Source organism: Amblyomma americanum, chromosome 3, assembly GCF_052857255.1.
Source record: "Amblyomma americanum isolate KBUSLIRL-KWMA chromosome 3, ASM5285725v1, whole genome shotgun sequence".
In the NCBI taxonomy this organism is placed as follows: Eukaryota; Metazoa; Arthropoda; class Arachnida; order Ixodida; family Ixodidae; genus Amblyomma; species Amblyomma americanum.
This window is the reverse complement of record NC_135499.1, coordinates 93071788-93095997: the sequence shown is the minus strand read 5'-3', so window position 1 is coordinate 93095997 and position 24210 is coordinate 93071788. Positions and strand designations below refer to the sequence as shown.

The following is a 24210-nucleotide window of genomic DNA, read 5'->3' as shown; positions in this document are numbered from 1 at the left end:
CAGTTTCGACACCCGGATTTCGCATCCACGAATGAATGTTTCCTGTACTTTTGCACAAAATGTGCAATGTCTATATGTTTTTTTTAAGTGGATGTACTGTGAGATGGAACGAAATATTCCAGCCTGTTTTGACCACCTCCTTGAACGGCCTAGCAATGACATAAGCCGTAACGGCGGTAGCTTTCAAAAAACAGCTGGCAGCTCGTCACAGCATGCGGTCCGTCCAACCTTCCTTGCCTGCCATTTATTCATACATCTCCGCTTTTAATCGGTAGAACATTAGGCGGCCAATCGCGTAGATTGCCCACCTGACACAGATGGGCTGCGTATCGTCGGTAGTGGCAATTTACTCTGAGAAACGAATCACAGTGTAACAATATGCACAGGCGATCATACGACGTGATGCGAAGAATATTCAGTAGTGGTACTGATGGTAGGTTTCTCTTTTGCATTGATCGCCCTGTCATCGTGTTTGTTAGTTTTCACCGTCGCTCAGTCGCGCCTCTGGTGTGTGGGTTTCTGAAGAGTGCATGTGCGCCTGCAGGGGGCGTCGTAGGGGCCATAACCAGCTCCGACCGACTAATGGCGCTGGAGGTGGAGGCTTCACACAAAGGCCTTAACAACGCCTTTTTCGTCAAAATATAACTTAACTGCTCATGCAGTAAAAATCCCGCTTTTCATTTTTCTGCTCGCTCGCCAGTTTACCTGAGTGGAGAGCAGTGTGATCTGGAGGTAGGTGAAGATGACCTTGGCTGTCTTGTGTTGAGGCGTCCAGATCACCAAGATGTAGCTGACGCCCAGCAAAGGGATCAACACGAGCAGTGCCTTGGCCGCTTTCCTGTGTAGAAGGAAGACAGTTCATGATTTTCGCCGCGCGCGACATCACGGAGCCCCGCTCTACACTATTCAAAGCTTACGCTTACTCTTAAGGTGCCCTTAAAGCCTTACCCTTAAGGTGCCGCCGATCGGTGTGGTCAGTTCATACCGTGAAGCTCAAAGCATTCGCGTAAACCGTGAAATTAATTTTTTTGTTTCGTAGTCAGTTACCAAGAAAAATTATGTTTGCGCAAGCTGCTTGGAAAGGAACAGGCCAGTTATTGATTCCTCACAAGGTACGCATTGTTCGGGTCACGAGCTGGAAAAAGGTGACAGCGCAAGCGCAATGCTGGAACTATATTTTTATATTTACATTATATTTTATGCAGGGTGCAGAATGCGTTAATACCGCAGACGGTTTCGAAATGTTATAATAATAACAAAAAAACGCCTTTTGTCTGTGTTTATGACATGGCTCTTAAACTGCGGACTGAAGACCATGTACCCGTTGTGCTTGAAGAAAAGAAAATAAATATAATTTACCTGTCAATGCTCGCAATGCTTTACTGTCGAGTATTAATCACCTTTAATTACTAACTAGATTCCTTGATGGGCTAGACAGAAAGCGAGAAATGTTGCGTGCAGTTTGTAGGCAGATTATGCTTTCTTTTTGTTTGGTTTCATGACAGTTCCTTCAAAACGTGCGCTGCATCATTAACGACAGCGTAAACGGCATAGCACTGTCATGGGATGACATCACCGTATATTAGTTTTTTTGTGGTTATTTGTACAATTACAAATCAAAGCCCCATTAAAATTTATACACTACAGTATATACACTGGAATTAGTGTAGTGGTGGCCCGGCAGACAGTAATACAAACTTTGGACACACGAAAGCTGAGGCGTTTACCTTCAGTAATACAATGTCAAGAGCATAACTTTTTTTAATCGAAGGATTATATTGTGAAATGCGGCTTTGCAAATGGTCGTTCAGATAAATCGAGGACTGGTGTGTTTGAAATTTTAATTACCTCTACTCTTATTTCCCTAACAGTTGCCGACGTTAATGATGTGTACTTGGCAGGGGCTTAAACACATGAGACAGTGATTTGCACCCTGCAATCACAGACGCTCCGAGTGGAGTGGATTTCAGTTCTCGATTCTACTTTGTTCTTCCTACTTTCGTATGGGTGCAAAGTAGTACTATTGCTTACTCTTGTTTCCTTGTCTCTCACCGTTTTAGGGCACGCCAATCCAGAAAAACTAACTGCATCCATAATTGAATATGCACTATATGGACTAAGATGCGCATAGAAGGCACACAAAGTATGGGCATATGTTGGCCTTTGTCAATTTTATACCGCGTTCTGATCTTAAAGAAACAACTCTAACTAAAAACTTATCTTTCACAAGCTAGAAAAAAACAAAAAATTAATGCAAGTGCTACCACACAACCGATTTCGGTAGTAAAATGCATGCATAAGCATCAATTTTGAGGTCGGATCCCAAAAGCTGTGCTACACCGTCATTCACATAAAGACGGCGCAGCCCGCCTTATTCGGCAAGGGCGAGACGAGTTTGAATTGATTGAGGCGAAGGTTTTCAGCTTTTTTGTTCTTTATAGACAATAAATGCTTGGGTTTCGGCAGGACAACCGATAATATGGCCGATGAGGTCCAGAGAATCAATTTTTGCCGAAACTTTTGTCCTGATTCTGCTCATCTTCAGCGGGACTACGACAACTGAAAGACAAATGTTTCTCTCCTATCTCTCCTATTAACCTTGTCATGTGCCAGCCGTAGCCACCTTATTTCCGTAAACTTCTAAAATCTCACCCCCCTATCAAACTTTCCGCCTCCCCCTGCTACGTTTTATTTCTCTTGGAATCTAGTACGCTACCCTTAACGACCATCAGTCATCCTAACTTAGCAATACTTGCCCTGCCCAAGCCCATTTCATCTTCTTTCTATACACACAGCGTAGTCATTCTCCCACGGCGGTATCTAACACCAAACTTAATCGATCTATCTCGTCCGTATCTGAAACGTACTGACCGGGGGAAATTTTTTTGTACCACAGAAACTTATAGATTTTCTCGTGTACGTGTCAGGGTGCTTTATAAGGTAGCGAATGGATTATGCGTGCTGCTGCTGCATCCGCGCGGCTGTCACTCACCGGTACTGCTGTGATTCCACTGACGTCGCAGCACGGAGCTTGGTGATCAACACCCACATGATGTGGCTAAGGAAGAAGATGTTTGTCTGCAATAAGAAACGGCGGCATCGCTTTTGAGGCAACAACAACAACCCTGCAGCATCTGTGGAGTCTACGTGTTTCCTACGATATTGGCCTCTCCGAAAAGACATGACGCATTTGACAGGTCCGCCAAGTCCTCGGCTTCTATTCTGCACTCCGTTTGTTGCGCTTTCAAGGCCTCACGTCCCCGAAATTCTACCAGCTACGGCGCATCTCATCATTCTTGTACTTTCTCCATACAGTGCGCTAGTTCCGCACCTTCTGTGAGGATTTATTGCCGGTGACATTCCTCCATTTTGATTCGGCATTTTCTTTATAACAATACCAACCATGTTAAGAAAGTGCAAGCGTTGGAAGAACGAAAACAATTCTGCAAACTGTGGGGTTTGTTTTAAAGTGGCGTTTCTGTGGCGGAAGGATACTACAGCGAAAAAAGAGGTAACTAGTGAATCAAAGAACTGGACCACGCCATGATAGTCAAAAAGAAATCCTTGCCTCTTTTCGCCCTGTGACTTGTTCACCTCTCTGCCGAGAATCATGATTAAAAGCAACGCTTTCGTTCGCACGGTTTTCCAAAGAGCCGTTCAGTCTGTAGGTTTCATCTCTCAGAGTCATCATCGTCATCAACGATGCTGCCCCGTCGCCAGAAATTTTGAAAGCTCAACTTGGTGAGGAACACTAATGTCTGCATGTCACATGATTCAGTTTCAATGTACTCAATTATTATTCTGCTGTTTGTTTTTCTTGCTGTGAGTATATTTGGCGCCCGCCAGAGAATCTATTCAGATGTAAATATTTAGAGATCTCAACAGCTTCAAGAAAGCCATCTTGTGTCCGAAATACCTTCCCTACAAACTTAGTACATGGCTCCAGTGTCCTGCTTTATTCATTAGCAAGGGCTGTTCTGTTTAATTTTAACAAGCAGGAACTAAAGGTATATCTTAAAAAGCCTAAATCATGACCAAGCTGTTCGCGAAACGAGTAGCCGTTACGGGAATAACTTGTTTTGTCCCTTACCACCAACACGAGAATGACGGGTACGATGAATATGCAGTCGTAGATATCTTTCAGTTGCCATATGCACCTGAAAATAGAACAACATTTTGTATGTGCAACTCTATCGGTCTGGTGTTTGCTTACATTAGAACAGCATGATTGAACACATCCAAATATTGAGCAAAAAAATATGCAATGCAGTGAATCTTCGGTAAATATCGAGTGAAGCAGATTAGCCTTTGAAAGGTCAGTGGTCCGATAGCCTAAGAAAATAGAGCCCGAATACAACAAGTAAGCCAATTTACCTTCTGGATTACTATTTGTTCTTTATAGAAAACCAAGTCCTATTAGAGACCTACCCAAATTTTGCCAGAGATCTCAAGTGCACGATAACGAAATTATAGCTGAACGAACTAATAACCCAGAAAATTAAGTGCAAGGACAGACACCATTCCATAATCAAGAAGTGCCCTAAGCGTGTCAACCACTCCTATTTTTGTAGAATAAACAGCACAATTTTTTTCACGGTTCCCTTTTAATGTTACTTCCTTGCCGCCCGCAGCAATACTACCTTGTTAATGCCGCGCGATTATTTGTGCTTGGGAGTACATTTGATAGTAACGCTGCTCACTGATAAGAAGAGCACGTAATCTGGATTAAATGGAATGTTTTCAATACTGCTGCTTCGTGTGGGCAATAAAGCTGCCAGTGCTACTTTATGCGACGGTTGCGAAGAGCTGGTTCCATCTTTTTTTCTGTACAGAAGTTGAAGGCGTACCATTGCTACATTCACCTATTGGCATCTTTGAAGATCTTGAGCGTCTGTTGACACCACTTGCATAATTTACGGTGATTTTCTTCAGACACACATCTTGGCCGCTCAGCAACCAGATTATTCCGCCTATTCTTCAGCAACGCAGATGACTTACAATTATTTTATTCTCAACCTCACTGTAATGGCATGCTGCCCCATTAGTAATTATTCTTCTCTTGGCTGAACATTCCTATACAAACTCTCAGGGGACTTAGCGATGGAGCAAACTGCTCGATAAATCTACGATGAGACTTTTTGAAAATAACGACATTTTAACTTTGGCACGTTGGATTCGGCTATTTCCACCTTACGAGGCACAGATCAAGTGTGAATTTTTTTTCATATTCATAATAAATTCCTCAGTGAAGACGATCTCATTAACATTACATGTATTCAATATGCACACACTCCGTATTTCTTCGTGACTATCAAATGTTCAACTAGCGGCTGGTGACAAATTTATTTCCTCTTAATTACCAAAGTGACAAAAAGAAAACTAATCTTGAATTTGCCGCTGATATCTCAGAAGCATTATTGCAGAAGTAAACATTGCAGAAGTCAAGTATGCACGACCTCTGTAGCAATTTGCGTGAAAGGAACAGTTGTAGCCTATCACACAAAAATTTCCTTCGGAGCATAAAATAGCAGTGAATATTGCGCTGGCGTTTCTACTTTATGCATCAAAACAGACAAAAAGTTTATTCGAAAATTTTGTAATCCTGAAATCGAGCCGCTGAATTTAACCCGTCCGGCTTATTGTGGATGAGATCAAACAATTTTTTAGCAATGTTTTTTGGTCACACTGGAAGAATGAAATGTTAATGAAACAAAACTGGCACCATCCGCTGCCTTCGGCTTTAATGGGCAACTTGTTTGTTACAAATATTCTATATTTGCACTATTCCTAAAGCTAACATACGTCACAGATTTGTACAATGAACGCCAGTGGTTGTGATCATTCTCAGTATCCTGGTTTTTTTATGCGCCACCCACTAAAATCTGCTTCAGATTGGGACACCAAGTTGTTTCTTTTTCTGTACGGCAGCTTTCCGCTAATTCAATTAAAGGCTGTGTTGAATTTCGCCAGCCTAAGCCTCTTTTTAGTCTTACTGGTAGAAATTTAGCTTTCTCACATGTGCTCTATTTTCCACACAGCTCTGGAAATGAGTTAAATATAGTGTATTTAATTCAATCTTCAGTGACAGGTCGTTTGGAAGCACCCGCTAGACGCCCCGATTCATCTCGACACTGCTGATCACGCACAGAAGGACCGAACAGACCAGTTTTGTTCGGTGACTACAAAATTCGTAATCAGTGAGATGAAGTACAAGGGTCGTATGAAGCGTTTTCCAGCAGAATAGAAGGTATCTGCAAGGGGCTTTCTACTCTATGATCATGTGTGATCTAAAAATTGAGCTTCTTTCTTTAGGCATTTTGCTGGCAACGCTGAACCGAGGCAAAAATTAGGATGCGCGGAGTGCATTCCCGCATATAGCAAGCCCCATTACACAAAGGAGGAGACGATGCATTATGTCGTAGCTTTTTATCATTGTAATAAACATTGAACACTGCCAGTTACTTTATTTGCAGTTTCATAATCCTGCGTGCAGCTTGAGCGCTTCCGAACCGTGCCTGGTTATCTCGAGAGGACACACAAAAACCACGTGAAATGAAGTGTACAGCGGTGGTATAAATGGCTGAATTTGAACGGGAGGGAGATCAACAGCATGAATGCCATGCATATGTGATTAGAAGTTCATGAGTTGTGCTCCACAGACCTTTCTTCAGCCAGACTTCTTACAGTATAGAATGAGCTAAGTGGGCTTTAGCGCAGCTATGCAGGCTACACTGTCAAGCGTTCAAACAATGTAGCGGTGAGTTTATCCTGGAAAACACGAGAGTGAACGCGAATGAAAGTAACATGCCCAATTTCTCATTTCTTTCTGCCTGCTTCTGTGCGCTCCACTGAAACTAGCTATGATGTCAGCCATGATCACAATATGCCTGATGCTGCAAGCGAAACAACGTTTTGCATTGATTTCGCTTGGTCGTGTAAGCGAATATGACCATCATGCGAATAACACATCACAGCAACTTCTCGAAAAACGAACTTAAATATTATAGGCTAGGGCACGATGTGCGTGTTGAGAGCGGGCACTTTGCTAAGGTAAACGTTCCTTAGAAGGGTGAGGGTTCAGGCTAGTGGGTAGTCAATATAAGGATCCATAGCGCACACAATAGCGTTCGTGTTGTGTCCTCTCCATTGTGTGCACTATGGATCCTCATGAAAGTTACTGGCGCCAAATGTGAGGAGTAAGGGTTTTAAGGGCCAATGCCTTTAATGGCTCATACTCGCGGTTGAGATCTTGTCCATCAGTTACATCGCCAACCGGAAGTCACGAAAACGGAAGTGACGTCATACCGTCCGTCCATTACGTTCTTCAACTCGATGAGAAAAAAATCTTTGTGCAACATTGGATTCCGTTCCGCAGCCGAGCGTGCTAACAACTACGCTACTTCCTGCCAACGCATATGTAGTTCTCCTTATCTAGGACGCTGGAGAATGTATGCGGAGTGGCGTCGAATCAAACGGATGCGCCCCAAACGACCTCCAGTGTCTCGAGCATTTAAGATTCACAAACAATTCTGTACTTAATTAACATCTTAACCACACATCAGTGACACATGCAGCAACACCGCGCTAAAGACTCTCGCCTCACCGCACTTTAGGTCAACAAAGTGCCCCCCTGAACTTTTACTCGCAAGTAAATAATGCCGCACTTATTTTCGGAAAGAACAGAAAATGTGTGCGTCAAAAAAGACGACATTTTTCTAGAATTCGGCTGTGGCTTTATACTTTAGGAGGGACCCTTCATATCAAAGTGCTTAATACCAGTGTTCTTAGTAATAATTTGAAAAAATGGACCGGCATTGGCCATCTTGGAATTATCTCAGAAATGCAGTACCAACAAAAATCACTGACCGTGCAGGATATAACAGACGATGACGGAATCAAGTGGCGAACAGCCGCCATGTTTAAAATAGATGACTACAATTGCAAAATGTACTTACATGCCTCCAGAGAGGTTTGGATCGTTGTGGTTTGGACTCAGGTATGCCTTGGTTACCGCCCATACTGACACGACAACAAGAGGAATTCCTGCAGCGGAAAATGCACATCACGAGAAACACCAGTATACTCTCCTGAAATGCATGAAATAAATACTCTCCTTCAGTACATGCTTTTTTATGAACTTGCGAATTGTGATTTGAGGGTACGTCATTCTCAAGAAGGGAATGAAGAAATTAATATCCCGACCATTACTGTGTATATAAGTTTGTTTCTGAAGGCTACGCTTAGGCATTCAATGTGAGACGCAAGCTGAGTAGAGAAATAGCTTTCTTTTGCTGTGTTTTTAGACACAAGGTACCCTTCACCTGCGTGCTGTAGACATTTATAAAATAAATTACGCGTCGCTTTTCCTTTCGAATTCTTGGGCTAAACTGCTGAAACGCCTACGGACAGGTATAACGATACCAGCGCCGAAAAACGTCCCCGCTCCGTCCCGCGCCACTGCCGTTTCCTCTTCGTCCCAATATGTCTACCGGAGATGTGCACGCGGTGTTTGTTTTTGAGACAAACTCCAAGGGTCAGGCTCAACCCACGGAGCGTGAACAAAAGATCGAGGGACGACACATAGCCATGTCGTTAGAGTGGCGCACTTTCATCGCAATCTTGAATACAGTACGCCGTGTCTTTCTCAAGAAAGCAATCCAACATTTCGATTTTACATTTTCTGTTCTCCAATTGGCGGCGTTGATTTAGAGCCCGAATTTCATAAGACTAATGAGCGCGCCATGCATTTGGTTGAGAAGCCTTTCATAACTAACTGCAAGAGACCGATAAAGTCCAAGAATTTTTTACTCCGCAAGAAAAAATCGGAAAAAGAAGCACGATTTTTACAGTGGTTGCGACTTTATATAGCGTTTTCTATTTGTACTACTGCCAAGAATGCATGATGATACTTGATGCAAGAAAAGCGAGGAGCTCAGCGAAGACTTTGATAGAATGATGTTGTAGTGCAAAACACTGCTGATCTCTTTCAGATTCGCGTAATAAATTGTTTGCTTTGATAATCTGGTGGGAATGTTAAAGCGAGAGATAAAAACACACTTTAAAACAAACAAGTGTAACGTAAATGAAGATGCAACCTACAGTGCAGAAGTAACATAGAGTTCAGATTTAACCTAGAGTGCAGATGTAACCTAGAGAAGATGTAACCTAGAGTGCAGTTGTAACCTAGAGCACAGTAACACGTTGCATCGGCGCCTTCAGCATATCAAAAAGTATTTTAGACTTAAGGCTTTAAATACCGTTAAGATTGAAGTAAAATGTAGAAAAAGTTTAAACCATGTAAGTTTTTGAGGATTATATAAACAAGAATATGCGGAATGTGCACTACCGACCTTGGTTTGCTGCATGCCTCTCTGTTGTGTTTACAGAAGAATAATGCTGGCACAAGTTACAAGAGCAGTTGTGTCAAGTGGCTGAAATTCATGAGAAGTCTTACATCCTTGCCATCCGTTGGAATGGGCACGCTATGCGTATGCAACGACCAGACGTGACCCTCTCCCAGCGTGTGTATATATTGCGTGAGTCCTAGAGTTGACCAAGAGATCGAAAGAATCAAGTCACAATGTGTATTTCATGGATGAAAAATTTCCCAACGCGCAACGATATCTACTGGAAACGGCGTAATGTGTCGCTTTAAAATACCGGTCACGTCTTTGTTTCACACAAATATACGGGTCAGGATGTTTTCATCCAAGCCATTTCACTCGAGCAAAGAGGTCCTTGTTTACGGTCTTCTTGAGGTTGGTTTCTACTTTCCTGGGGTGCCGAAGGCTACAGGATAAACGCAATTTCGCCTTTTTCATAACTCCAGCTTCTTAGTCGCTGCCGTATTTTGCTAGTTCATTCATTATAAAATTTTCTGATTTAAGTATGCTATGTCATTTGAAGACTTCCGTGCACCTGACTGCTATGTGCCCAATCCGAAATATTGAAGACTTGTATGCTAACATAACAAAGCGTGCAAAGGAAAAAACAGAACCAAAAGCCGTCAGCAGTCGCACTGTTCGATAATTTTTCACTTGCCTATTGTAGCTTCGATAGTGATGTGTGCCGCACAATAAAGTTAGCACGACCTTTCGGGACAGTGTGTGCCTTCAGCACCAGTGAGTAACAACATTTTCTATATCGAAAGCGCTACTTCACGAAGTGTGACCGGCTCAACAAGTTTGTGTGATGCTTGAGCTTGGGGGTGATCTTGGCCAAACCATAAATAAATAGATAATTAAAATACATACTGCCACGACTGCGGTTCGAACCCGTGGCGACGCGCCCTGATCAACTTCGCTGGTCACTGCACGAGAGCACTCTGCTATTGCCGCAAGTTTTTTTCTTTACTGCATGGAAATTGTGTCGAAAAGGAAAATCAGAGTATGCTCATGCCACAAAACACCAGGCTGTGCAATAAAAGCCCACCATACTCCTGCAAGTCTCCACGTTCCCAAACATCAAATGTCTTGGAGGGATACATATGCATCTAGAAAGGGGAGCGAGCTTGGCGACTCTTCCAGGGCAGCCTATATTCCCCGCAGCAAAGCTCACTGCTCACAGAACAGAGGTTTCGATGAAAGCGGCGATTCGCCATTGCAGTCTATCATAGGCTCCTCCAGAGACTAAATAGTCCCAGCAACATAAATAGACCACATGACCAAAATCGTTATTCTCCACAAGCAAAAACAGGCACTGTAGGGTGTGATTTCAATGCTCTTTTTAATTGTTCGCAATAATACGTCCCAGAAGAACAAAGCATCATTGCACACAATAAAACAATGGTCAGTGGTCTTTAGCACATTGCACAGGCGGCAGTCCGCCGGCCATGGCACAAACATCTCCTTAGCATGAAGCCGTGCCTTGACAGGCAGCGTCAATATGTGCAATTTAAAAAAAAAAACCGTTTTGCTGCAGATGAAATGTGCATTCTCTTAACACGTTTTGAAACACTGCTGCCAAAGAACTCCAGAAAAAGTTGCCGATACAACTGTACAGGAAACGAATACTCTGTAGATACCTGAGTCATCTGCCTTCTGGAGAGGCTACACAGGTCATCAAAAGAACAGCGCACAGTGAGGAAATTGAAGGTGTCCGCCACTTCTTTAAGGAACCCCCATAAAAGTCCCCGACGAGATTGTGCAGTCGGTGAGAATAGGAGAGCCAAATGACCACTAAGACGCCTAACAAGCACCGCTAAAAAAGGGGTGGGTTGCAGATTTGAAAAAGAAATAACACGAAACAAGCTGATGCACGACAAGGTGAATAAGAGCTATTCCACCAGACTCCATAAAAAGAAACAGGTTGTCATGACGCATGGGTTCCCACTGGGAACTCAATACGAACGTAGCGAATATTCTGTGCATCACCTGCACTCCGAACCACGCCTCATATAAAATGGACCCACTCTCGCTCTGTACACTGCACATCGTCGTTCTTCAACGAATACCAATGTCGAACTGTATTTGAAAATTTATTAATGTTCAATATGTACTGCGTCCCTTTTTGTGATCACCCGATGTTAGGTGATTAGCTTGTTACACTCGTTGTGGTAATGTACAGACGGGTTTTGATTGTGTAGATTTGGTTTCTGTGTGACAATAAACTTCCCTTTATGTATGTGAAAGTTAATAATAGAAAATACACTTAGCGTGAACTGTGATGAACGCGCCTGCAGAAGATTCTCTCTTGCCTAACCGACGCCGGCGCGCAGCTTAATCTGAAGAAGTGCCAGTTCGGCGCCTGGCAGCTAACCGTATTGAGTCACAATGCCTCTTAGGAAGGCGTTCTCCCTTACCCGGCCAAACTCCTCGCTGTTGCGAAGTTTCTTAAACCGACATCAATCAAGCAGCTTCAGAGCTTTATCGGTCGCTGCTCCCACTTTCGGTGCTTCGTGCGCAATTTTTCGTCGATCATTGCGCCACTCACGGAACTGCTTGGAACAGACAATCACCTGTCCGCTTGGTCACCCAAATGTGAAGATGTGTTGACCATGCTGCGCCGTCTTCCTCGCCGCCCACACTTCGCCACTGCGACCCGACAGCCCTTATACCCAGGTACATATGGATGCAAGTGGTGTCGGCCTCGGAGCTGTCGTGACTCAGCGGAAGGATAGTTTTGAGGAATACGTAGTTGCGCATGCGAGTAGGGTGCTCAGCAAGGCTGAATGCAAAAATTCCATTACACAGAAAGAATGTTTAGCGACCGTGTGGGCGCTCACAAAATTTCGACCCTATCTGTACGGCCGCAACTTTGATGTCACGGACCATCACGCGCTGGTTGTCGTCTCTTAAAGACCCGGCCGGCTGCTTTGCCAGATGGGCTCTCCGTCTTCAGGAGTTCGACATCCGCGTTGTATATCGCTCTGGCCGCAAGCACATGGACGCCGACGCTTTGTCTCGAGCTCCTCTTCCCAGCGCCGCTGGATGCTCATAGGTGGCAGATCCCGTACTCTCGCCTCTTATCGCCTTTGATATGCTTCGGGAAATGCGAAAAGACCCGTGGCTTGCGTCGGTCGTCGAGGTCGTGACCAACGCCCACAGCTCTGTGCCTTCGCGCACTCAACGCCGCCAAGCACCGCATTTTGCCTTCCGCAATGGCCTGCTCTACCGCTGTAACTATACGCCCGATGGTCGACGGTGGGTCGTCGCCAATCGTCGCCATTTACGTTCAGAGATCTGTGTCTTGTTTCACGCTGACTCTCAGAGCGCAAACGCTGGTGTGTTTAAGACCTTCCAAAGAATCAACGTTATAATTGGCGAAGAATATTCGGGTCCATTCGCCAATACGTCCGCTCCTGCATCGCCTGTCAGCAGCGCTTCTCCCGCGCCCCGTTCGACCGGAACCGTGCAGGCATTACCGTGCCCGGCCCGCCCATTGCATGGTGTTGTCGTAGAAGAATGTCGCCAAGCTACTAAAAAGCAAGGTGGCCGAAAGCATGAACAGGATGCACATCAAACCTTGCACGTTTTCTTTCCTGGATCATTAATTTGGCTTTGAGTCCCTTCCACTAGACCGGGACTGCCTTCGAAATTTCGCACAAAATATCATCGCCCTTACCGCGTCGATGAGTCAACGTCCTGTGTAAATAATATCGTGGAGCCGCTCACACCCTCTTCGGAATTGCGTCGTCGCTGTCGTGAACTTTTTCATGTCAGTCGCCTCAAGACTCATTACGACCCCGCTCCTCTTGGTCGCTTTAGGTCGGCAGGATGGCTCCTCTTCATTCCGGAGTCCATTATAGTGAACTATGATGAATGCGCCTGAACTATGACGAACGCGCCTGATGTTGCCCCCATGGCAGACGAAGAAGTTAGAGGCGAAGTGCCGGCGCGCGGCTCCGAATCTCTGCCTGTGTAGACTAACTGCTCTCCTGCTGCCGGCCGCTCAGCTGTTTGTGAACTGTATCACCGGGTTCACTCGTGCACGATCCCCCTTCCATTATATACAAACTCCCGTGCTGCGGATTGCACATCGTCGTCTTCGTCAGCTAATACAACTATCGAAATATTATTGTCGCCAGAAGTCCCGATGACCCGCCTAACCAAATCATGAGCCATCAACATCATCAACCGGCTACGCCCATTTCAGGACAAACGCCTCTCCAGCATATTTCTAATTCACACTTTCCTGTGCCAGCGCTTCCCACCTAACCACGCAAACTTCTTAATAACATCCGCCCACCTAACATCCTGCGGCCCCTGTTACGCTTGCCTCCGCTTGGAATCCACTCCGTTACACCCAAGGACCATCTGTTATCTTGCCTTCGAAGTACATGCCCTACCTTAGCCCATGTTTTCCCATTGATTTCGTCTAGGATACCATTAGCACATGGTTTTTCCCTGACCCACTCTGCCCGCTTCCGTTTTCTTGACGAAGTTGAACTCTTTTCGTTTTCCTTCACGTTTCTGTCCAATGCGTCAGTAGCGGTAAGATACAGCTGTTATATACTGTTCTCTTGAGGGGTATTCGTAAACTGCCATTCATGATCTGATAGAACCTGCCAAATGCGCTTTACTCTATTCTTATTATTCTAGCTAATTCGCTCTAGTTATTCGGATCTATGATCAATACCTGCCCTAAGCTGACCTAGCCCCTTGGCACTTCAGCGCTTTGCGACCGTTTGTAAACTGCTGGTTCAATTGAACATTACTTTGGTTTTCTGGATACTAACTTTCAGACTCGGAGTACTGTTCAGCCTGTCTAACTTATTTATCATGTTTTGCCGTTCATCTCCTGGTTGACTTAGCAAGGAAATGTGACCAGATAAGTCGCATATTACGATGGCATTCCCCATTAACTCTCATCCCCAACGCTTCCCAATCCAGGCCTGTGAATATCTCTTGTAAACAGGCGGTTAATGAGATTGGCGAGATTGTGCCTCCCTGTCACCCATTCTTATCGAATTTTACTGCTGATATTTTAAAGAACTATTGTAGGTGTGCACCTGCAGAAGGTATCCTCCAGTATTTTTCGTAAGGTTCTTATGCACCATTATTCAGCAATGCCTGAATAAATTCTGAAGTTCCGGCATTGTTAACTGCTCTCTCGTAATTTATAAAACCTATATCCAAGGATAATTTCGCTGTGCACATTTATTTAAAACCTAATTGACTGTGTGAATAATGTTACGGGGATGACCAGTTGTCTAGTATCCTTCTCGAAAGTCTGCCTGATCATTTCGTTGATTGAAGTATAAGGTTGTTCTGACGCCATGAGCTATTACCTTACTAAATACCTTATAGACAATAGACAGCAAGCTGATTGGTCTGCAATTTTTCAAGTCCATGACGTCTAGTTTCTCATAGATTAAGATAATATTAGCGTTCTTTCAAGCTTCTGGTATAATCGAGGTAATAAGGCATTGCGTATAAAGGGTGGCTAGGTTTTCTTTCACAAACTCCACTCCGCCCTTTAGAGATGTCCTGTTACCTGAACCTTACCATCTGCTCTCCACCTCTTCATTGCTTCTAAAGCTTTGTTTACTTCCTCTTTCATTACTGGAGTGATGTCCCAGTGCTCTGCACTACTTTCTCTCATTAACGTCCTGTTTTCCTTGGCTGCTGTAGATATTTGTATAGAGCTTTTTGGCTATTTTAACTATCTTGTCCATATTTCAAATCCTCACAGACTCTCACGAACCTTGTCGTGACATTGAGTTCGGTTGGATCAATCCACTCACACAATTCTTCGCCGCAACATCCGCGACTGCGATCCAACTCATTGCTGAACCAAGTGTGTCCCCGGCCACCAAGGTCCCCCACGTGAGGAAGCCACCGATGGGTTAGCCCGCGCACTGACTTACCGGGCCCCAGGCGTCCCTTGGGGGGACCTTAACCCAGAAATAGCCTTCTTCTTTCGTTTAAAGGTATTACTGAGTACTATCGTGCCGAATAACAGCGCTGCCCGGTTGCTATGTAAGCACTGGGAAAAGGTGGCAAACGAACTCTCCTTGGGCTCTTTACAAACACTCTGCTGTGAACGGCGGCTCTCAGGCACTTTGATCCTTCTTTTGACGGCCACTGCTGATTCTGCGAGGAGGTGACCGCCACCTTCTACATGGTTTGGGCATGCAGGAAAAATCGTTCTCTCCCACCCATCACCCCGTCCCCTTACCGAGAGGACTGGGAGGCAGCCCTGCTCGGCTGCCAGGAAGTATTGGCACAACAAGCCCTGGTTCGGCGCGGTCAAGACCAACGGTATGCCGGAATGAGGGTCCCACCTTGTATTGTAAAGGGCGAGACTCCCTAGTGGCCTTTCCCGAGCAGTTCTCTGTAAATATAGCTAAATAAATGGTTTTCACCGCCACCACCATCGAAATGCGGCCGCCGTAGTAAGGTTCGAACTCGGGTACTACGGATCAGTAGACGATCGCCATTTGCACTGAGCAACCGCGGCGGGTCTTTTCTCTTTCACTCCGAAGTTTCTTTCTTCCCTCAAGGCTTTGTAAAATGCGGTTTCATTATCACGAAATTTACATCGTCCTTAACCCGCCGCAGTAGCTCAGTGGTTAAGGCGCTCGTCTACTGAGCCGTAGTACCCGGGTTCGAACCAGACCCTGGCGGGCGCGTTTCGATGGCGGCGAAACGCAAAAGGCACCCGTGTGCTGTGCGATGTCAGTACACGTTAGAGAACGCCAGTTGGTCGCAATTATTCCTGAGCCCTCAACTACGCCACCTCTTTCTTTTCTCAGTCCCTCCATCATCCCTTCCTTTACGGCATCGTTCAGGTGTGCGCAGATATGTGAGACAGGTACTGCGCAATTGTTTTCCCCCAAAAACCATAAATATTTGTTCAAGGCTTATGAAAGCCTCCGTACTGAGTGGCCAAAGCTTTGTGGCACAGCTGTTTCAGTGGGGGAAGATTTCTGTACGGCTACACGTAATTGCCGGAAAAAGCTTATGAATTACGCAAAACGCAGTGACCAGCAATACGCTGTTTTTCCTAAAAGAATCTATATTATTAAAAAAACATTATTACATAGCTAGTCCTGGTACTAACCGCGTGTGCGAGGCCGAAACACTGCAATCTCCCGCGCCCGGCTAGCTGTGACATTGTCTGTCATACAAACAATGATGATTCACTACTTTCTTTTTCGTATCAAAGCATAACAAATCAGGTAGAAGTCTGTTTTATTTACTGTAATGCACGCAGCGTCTGCAATATGGGCGAAGCATTGTCTTTAGTTATCGATACTTGCTCCGCCGATATAGCCATCCTTATCGATACTTGGCTCTCGAATAAATTTTCTGAGCACGATATTTCTACGTTCTAGAAAAGTGAACGTGACACAAATGCAGGCGGCGATCTCATTGTAGTCGGCTTGATGTATAACGCTGCACTCTAATTTGTTCGTTAGTTATTTTTTATATTCGGCTGAAGCATTGAATTGTGTAATTTCAGTTTCCTTGTTCTCCGTTGTTCCTGACAGGTGATCTTAATTTCCATACAACCGATTGGTTCGCGGGCCCCTCCGCTTCAGTGGAAAATTTATGTGATTGCTCTTTATTCTTCCAACTTTGTCTCGATTTTAATCTCGCACAGCATATTCAAAGGCATACAGGATTTTTATAAAATATCGCAAATGTGTTAGACGTGATACTGAGTATTTCACCGGACCTTATTACACCGTTACCCTATCTAACGGGGTTAAGGGATCATTGCGTTATTAAGTTTAATTTAAACGCTGCTGTTCTTCCTGCTAGGTCTATCAAACTTATCAGAGATTACAAGAATGCCGATTTTGTCGCTATTAAAGGAGAACTTGGATTCGTTTTTCGCGGACAGGTTTTGATTCACGCGCAGTGCACAAGAACTGGTACCTGTTCACACCAAAATAGTTCATTGTTGGGATTGTACAATCCTAAAAATAAAAAATTCAAATCGTTCACGGGTATCATGGCTTAACACAAATTTTCAAACATTCCTTGAGCAGAAAAAACAATATTTTCTTCGCTGTAAAAAGCCGAAACCGCTTAACATTAGTCTTCTTACGTAAGCGCTGACAGTGACTACAAAAAAAACAGTTGCAGAAGCTAAAGTGTCCTTTTTCATGACTACACTGCCCTCTCTATCACAAGGTAACCCTCGAAAACATTAGAATGGTGTCCGTGGAAACACACGAAAAAGAATTCGATTCCTTGATAATGGCTTTTCTGTTTATTGCGAAGACTGGTGCGGTTTACGGAACGACGTGTTCGTATCGTGCGTTTCACCCCCAACAACCGCAACAGATCCGCTCATTCTATGTCTCAGTTTTCATCCTCAAAATTTTATCACGGTCGACAAGTTGGCTAATAAAACAGTAGTATCAAATTAAAGATTTCCTCCATAGAAAGATTAGATAACAATCATTGAAAGTTTCTAAAGCCAGGGTCTATAATTCTTGCCACCCTCATTTCGCAGTCGTTAGTGCGTTACTCTTTGCTGAACGACTGGGAAGTAGAACTGTGGTTCCACTACATAAGTCATGTAACGTGATTTCACTGAAAAACTACAGGCCAATATCTTTAAAGCGTTTCCCTTGTAAGTTAGTGGAACACGTCATTTACTGTAATCTTATGTCATTCCTTGAATACAACTCTTTCTTTGGTGGCTCCCAACACGGATTAAGAAAGCTCTTATCGTGAGCTCCCAACTTTAAAACTAATCGACTATCTTTTCCAATTCTCGATCAGAAGCAAATCGTTGATAGTATATGACTTCAATTAGCTAAAGCTTTTCACACTATATAACATAACTTACTCCTCCTTTAATTAAGCAGTGTCAATATTGACCATAATGTGCATGGCTGGATTGAATAGTATGGTTTATGGCGTTTAACGTCCCTAAGCTACCCAGGCTATGATGAGCGCCGCAGTGAACGGCTTCGGAAATTTGAACCATCTGGATTTCTTTACGTGCGCTGAAATAACACAGTACACGGGCCTCTAGAATTTCTCCTCCATCGAAGTTCGACCAGCGCGGCCGGGATCAAAACCACATCTAACCGCTCAGAACATGTCTGCTAAGGATTTCATTTCCTTGTCAATTTCCGTAACCTCTGGTGTGCTGCAGAGCTCTCTATTAGAGCTACTGCTGTTTCTTATTAATACTGTCGCCGACAAACGAAGAGCGACACAAAAGGGGGCTTTTAATCCGAAGGCCAAGAAGACCAGCAGCGCGCGTCCGAGCGGGAACGTCGTCTTCTTCACTTCCTCACGAGCCCAGCCATGCCGTTCGGCCGCATGGCGGCGCTCGCAGAATGTGAGCAGTGTGGCATTGCCCCTCTCTCCTTTCAAGAGACATCGCCTCGATGCCTCCGGAAAGGGGAAAAACAGAATTGAGGCACTGAAAAAGGGAAGGTGCGTGTGGCGGCGGCACTGAATGTGAACTCCGACAATGGCTAACGGGCGTAATACGGTTTCACGCGGGACACGTGGACGACTTCAGACTTGGGCGTTCGAGAAGGGCGGACGACTCCTTGAGGGAACACTTCATAGTTCACCCCGCTGAGTTAACGTAGCACTTCGTAGGGGCCGAAGTAGCGGCGCAGAAGCTTTTCAGAGCGCCCGCGCAAACGTATAGGGCTCCATACCCAGACGTGATTGCCGGGTTGGTAAATCACCTCTTTGTGGCGGAGGTTGTAACGCCGGGAGTCAGTTTTCTGCTGGTGTCGAATCCGTTGTCTAGCAAGGTGGCGAGCGGCTTCTGCATCACGAATGAATTGGTCAGCACCGGTGACAGACGAAGGAGCACAGTCTGGGAGCAGCATGGCGTTAAGCATGGTCAGGGCGTCCCGGCCATACACCAAACGGAAGGGAGTGAAGCGCGTCGTTTCTTGGAGGGCGGTATTGTACGCAAACGTTAGATAAGGGAGTATTTCGTCCCAGTTGCGATGGCAAGCGTCGATATACATAGACATATCTGCAATGGTCCTCTTCAGCCTATCAGTCAGACCATTTGTTTGAGGATGGTAAGCAGTCGTTTTTCTATGACTGGTGCCACTGAGACGCCGAACCTCATGTGTAAGAGGCGAGGTAAATGTGGTTCCCTGGTCAGTTAATACAATCGCGGGGGCGCCGTGGCGACGCACAATGTGGCGAACAAAGAACTGTGCAATTTCAGCCGCGGTGTCACGGGGAAGAGCCTTGGTTTCACAGCAGCGGCTGAGGTAGTCCATGGCAACAACAATATACCGGTTACCCATGGAGGACACTGGGAATGGGCCCAGTAAGTCCATGCCGACTTGCTGAAATGGGATTTGCGGTGGATCAACTGGCTTCAGAAGGCCGGCCGCTTTGTCGACGGTAGCTTCCGTCGTTGACATTCACGACAGGTTCTAACGTAGCGTTGACAACCGCAGCAAGCCGAGGCCAGTAGTACCTGTGCCGGAGGCGTCCCATTGTTCTGGAAAAAACCAAGGTGACCAGAAGAAAGGTCGTCGTGGCATGCAGCCAGAACTTAATGACGAAGTGCGGTTGGCACAACGAGGAGATACGCAGTTTCAGTCGGGCCGTAGTTTTTTTTTTGTAGAGGACTCAATCTATTAAGCAATACGACGAAAGTCCGCGAGAGAAGAGTCTGGGTGGAGACGGAGCGGTTCTTTCGAGGTACTCCATTAGAGGCAGCAGTTCGCAGTCGGCCCTCTGGTGGAGGGCAAGGTCGAATGTGGTGACAGCGCCGAGGAAAGCAGAATCGTCGTCGGGCTCATCTGGTGCGCACGGAAGAGGAGCTCGGGAGAAACAATCTGCATCGCTATGTTGCTGATCCGACTTATACACGATAGTGACGTCGAACTCTTGCAACCGAAGGCTCCACCGTGCAAGGCGCCCCGATGGATCTTTGAGGTTCGCAAGCCAACACAAGGGGTGATGATCGCTGACGGCTCGAAACGGGCGGCCGTTCAGGTTGGGACGAAATTTGGTGATTGCCCACACAACAGCGAGACACTCCTTTTCCGTGGTGGAATAATTCATTTCGGCATGGGACAAAGTGCAACTAGCTATGCGAGCATGCGCTCCACACCGTCTTGCCACTGCACAAGCACCGCACCGAGGCCAACATTGCTGGCATATGTGTGCAGTTCCGTGGCGGCTTTCTCGTCGAAGTGGCCAAGGATAGGCGTAGATTGGTGGCGGGCTTAAAGTTCTGTGAAAGCTGTTTCCTGATCCTGGCCCCAGAAGAAGGGTTCGGAGTCTTGTCAGGCGAGTCAGCGGCTCTGCGAGCTTGGAGAAGTTTCCAACGAGCCTCCGATAATAGGCGCAAAGCCGCAGAAAACGCCACAAGCTTCAATTATCTGTTGCCTGGGGAATTGCAGCAACGGAGGCCGTCTTTTCTGGGTCGGGGCTAACGCCCTGAGCGCTCACAATATGGCCAAGAAACTTGAGCTCCCTAAATGCGAAGTGGCACTTTTCAGGCTTCAGAGACAGACCTGTGGAACGAATTGCCTCGAAAACCGCACGCAAACGTTTCAGGTGCTCCTCGAACGTGTCGGAGAAAATCACGACGTCGTCGAGATACACGAGGCAGGACTGCCACTTCAGGTCAGTTAGTATGGTGTCCATCATACGTTGGAACGTTGCAGGGGCTGAACACAAGCCGAAAGGAAGCACCTTAAATTCGTACAATCCGTCAGGAGTAACGAAGGCGGTCTTCCTCGGTCACGTTCATCGACCTCGATTTGGCAGTAACCGCTACGCAGGTCGAGTGACGAAGAGTAGGCAGAATGGCGGAGGCGATCTAATGAGTCATCAGTGCGCGGCAGTGGATATACATTCTTTTTAGTAACGTTGTTGAGACATCGATAATCCATGTAGACCCGTAGGCGTCCATCTTTCTTTGCGACAAGAACAACAGGTGATGCCCAGGGACTCGTCGATGGTTGTATGACGTCGTCGCGGGGCATTTCAGAAACATGGCGGCGGATGGCATCACGTTCTTTCGACGGAACGCGATAAGGACGCTGACATAGTGGTCTCTGGTCACTATCGACAATAATGCGATGCTTAGTTATTGGCGTCTGAAGAACCTTAGAGGTTGACGCAAAACAGTCGCGGAAAGAGTCAATAAAGCTTTCCACGCGGCGTTTCTGATTGGTCAGAAGGTCAGGGTTCACGTCGATCGTAATGGCTGGCGCCGTGTCCTGTTCCGCTGTTCCGGGGTCCGTTGTGGATAAAGCACATTGGACGGCATGCTCGCCATGTTCTTCATAATGGGAAATCACTGTTTTTCGTCAAATGTTGGGGTTCGCTACAAAATTTCGTCACTAAGAGCTCGGTACGCGCGTGAACAAGGTCTACAAGGGCGCGAGCAACGCGAACTTGCCGAGACAGTAGCAGCGACATGTTCGCTTTGGCAATGCCCTGAGTACCGAAGCTGGTATCACACTTGACTGTGACAAAGTTGCTTGCTCTCGGCGGTATCGTCGTGTGGTCGCCAGAGGTGCGTAGTGCTGCTCTGTGCGGCTGAGGGTCTGTAGCAACGGCTCGCTGTGCCGAAAACGATACCAATTGCTCATGCAGGTTGACGACCGCGCCACTCTTTAAGGAAGTCCATGCCGAGAATCAGTTCTGTAGAACACTCTCGCGCAAGGCGAAAGAGCCAATGAAAGTTGCACCTCGGATCTTTATACGGCAGGTGAAGACGCCAACCGGCGTCACCACATGGCAACCAGCTGTGCGTATCTGCGGCCCATGCCAAGGTGTTAGAACCTTTCTGAGGGTCGTGGCTAGGTGGCTGCTCATGACCGAAAAGTCGGCTCCGGTATCCACGAGTGCTGACTCGTCATAACCATAGGCGGCAACAAGAATTTCGGCGGCGGAAACAATTCTTTGACAACTCGTCGGTGAGGTGTTTGGTGCCGTCGTCGATGGGGTCGTCGGTGAGGTGATCGGTGTGGTCGTCGACGCGGTCGTCGGTGGGGTCGGCGGTGGCATCATCGTTGTGGTCGGCAGTGAGATCGTCTTTGAAGTCGGCGGGTGCGGTCGTCGGCGTTCGGGTCGTCGCATACAGCCGTCAGATGGAGGCTGTTCACTTTCTGCGGCAGCGGCGGTCCTACCCCGGAGGCCGCCGTCTTCAGTTTTCCCGGCGGGGGGACGTGCGTCTGAATTGTCCAGCGAATGATGCGTGACTGGGAACCCGTCTTGGAGACGGCGACCTAGACTGACGTCGTGGAGGCGATGAAGGCAGCACATGATCGGCCAGGTACTGCTCAGTGTCCCGCTGTCTCTCACCATAGTGTGGTCGGAGTGCGCTCGGTGGAAATCCTCCTAATCCCATCCGCCGGTATGGGCAGTTGCGGAGGACGTGACCAGGCTTCCCGCAGTGGTAGCATAGTGGCCGGTTGTTGGGTGTGCGCCACACGTCCGCTTTTCTAACAGGGCGCGGGTCACGCAGCTTGACGGGGGGAAGGTATCCCTGCGTTGGTTCGGCAGCGGGGCGGAATGCCTGTGGCACTGGCGCAGGTCTCCGCAGGGCTTCACTGTAGCTCATTATGTACGGCTCCGGCTGCGGCGTCCGTAAAGCTTCGCTGTAGCTCATGATGTACGGCTCCGGCTGTAGTGCCGGTGGTAGCTGTACCACTCGCCGAATTCCGTCACGGACGGCATTGGCTACAGCTGCAACATTGGCAGGCGGAGCATCTAAGCGGAGGTTGCGTAGTTCTTCTGGAACCACACTCTGCACAGGCTCTCGAAGCGCCTAGTCTCCGGCGACTGGCAGTGACGCACAATAGTTGGTGGCCGAAACGCTGCCCAGACGACCGTACTGCGCACTGCGTTCCTGCAAGGAACGTTCCATGGCCGTGGCTCCTTTGGCGAAGTCAGCGACGGTTCTTGGAGGGTCGCGTATGAGGCCAACGAAGAGCTGCTCCTTCACACCACGCATAAGGTGGCGCACTTTTGTAGCCTCGGGCATGGCAGGGTCAGCCCGACTGAAGAGACGCGCCATATCTTCAATAAACATGGTCACGCTTTCGTTTGCCTGCTGTGACCTGGAGCGAAGGGCGATTTCGGCGTTTTCCTTGCGTGCGTTGGTGCTGAAGGTAGCGAGGAGCTCACTACGAAACGCTTCCCAGCTGGTAAAGGATGCCTCATGGTTCTCGAACCATGTCTTCGCCGAGTCTTGGAACGCGAAATACACGTTTCGTAGTTTTCGTTCGTCGTCCCACTGGTTAAAAGTGGCCACACGGTCAAAGAAGGACAACCAGTCCTCGACATCCTCGCACCGATCGCCGTGGAAGGTTGGCGGCGAGCGAGGTGTGAGGACTACAACCGGTGGGACAGTGCCGGAAGCCTGACCTGTCTGACTGCCAGTAGTAGACGTCATGGTACGCACCGACCTCGTAGGTGGCTTACACTCAGGTTACAGGCCTCGCAGGCGGCGGCTCGCTTTGTGGACGGGTGTTGTGTCCAAGCGGCGCTGATGATCGTCAGAATTGTCCTCGGGGTCAGTGTTCATGGGACGATACCCAGCGGCTCCACCAAAATGTCGCCGACAAACGTAGGGCTACACAAAAGGGGGCTTTTAATCCAAACGCCAAGAAGACCAGCAGCGCGCGTCTTCTTCTTCTTCCCCCCAGGTATATGGCACATACCCACGCGGGGGGATTGGCCAAGGTGTAGTTGAATAAACAAAGAAGTTTCCATGGAAGATGATGACAAAATTGTAGCACCAGTCGTGAATTTTGAAAAATCAATGAATAAAAACAAGAGAACAATATTGACAGTT

At 46.9% G+C, this 24210-nt stretch overlaps 1 protein-coding gene across 2 annotated transcripts in view; it reads right to left on the bottom strand.

Moving 5' to 3' along the window:
• Positions 1-24210, bottom strand: part of LOC144124730 (diuretic hormone receptor-like) — a 328464-nt gene that overhangs the window by 11766 nt on the left and 292488 nt on the right. For both annotated transcript variants that reach the window (XR_013313270.1, XM_077657587.1), the window contains exons 9-12: positions 7956-8043; positions 4091-4157; positions 2993-3078; positions 706-838 (exon numbers count right to left, since the gene is read on the bottom strand). Coding sequence is in view for 1 of the 2 variants with exons in the window: in XM_077657587.1 (XP_077513713.1) it covers positions 706-838; positions 2993-3078; positions 4091-4157; positions 7956-8043 (374 nt within the window). In the remaining variant the exon portion in view is untranslated. The remainder of the gene's footprint in view (positions 1-705; positions 839-2992; positions 3079-4090; positions 4158-7955; positions 8044-24210) is intronic.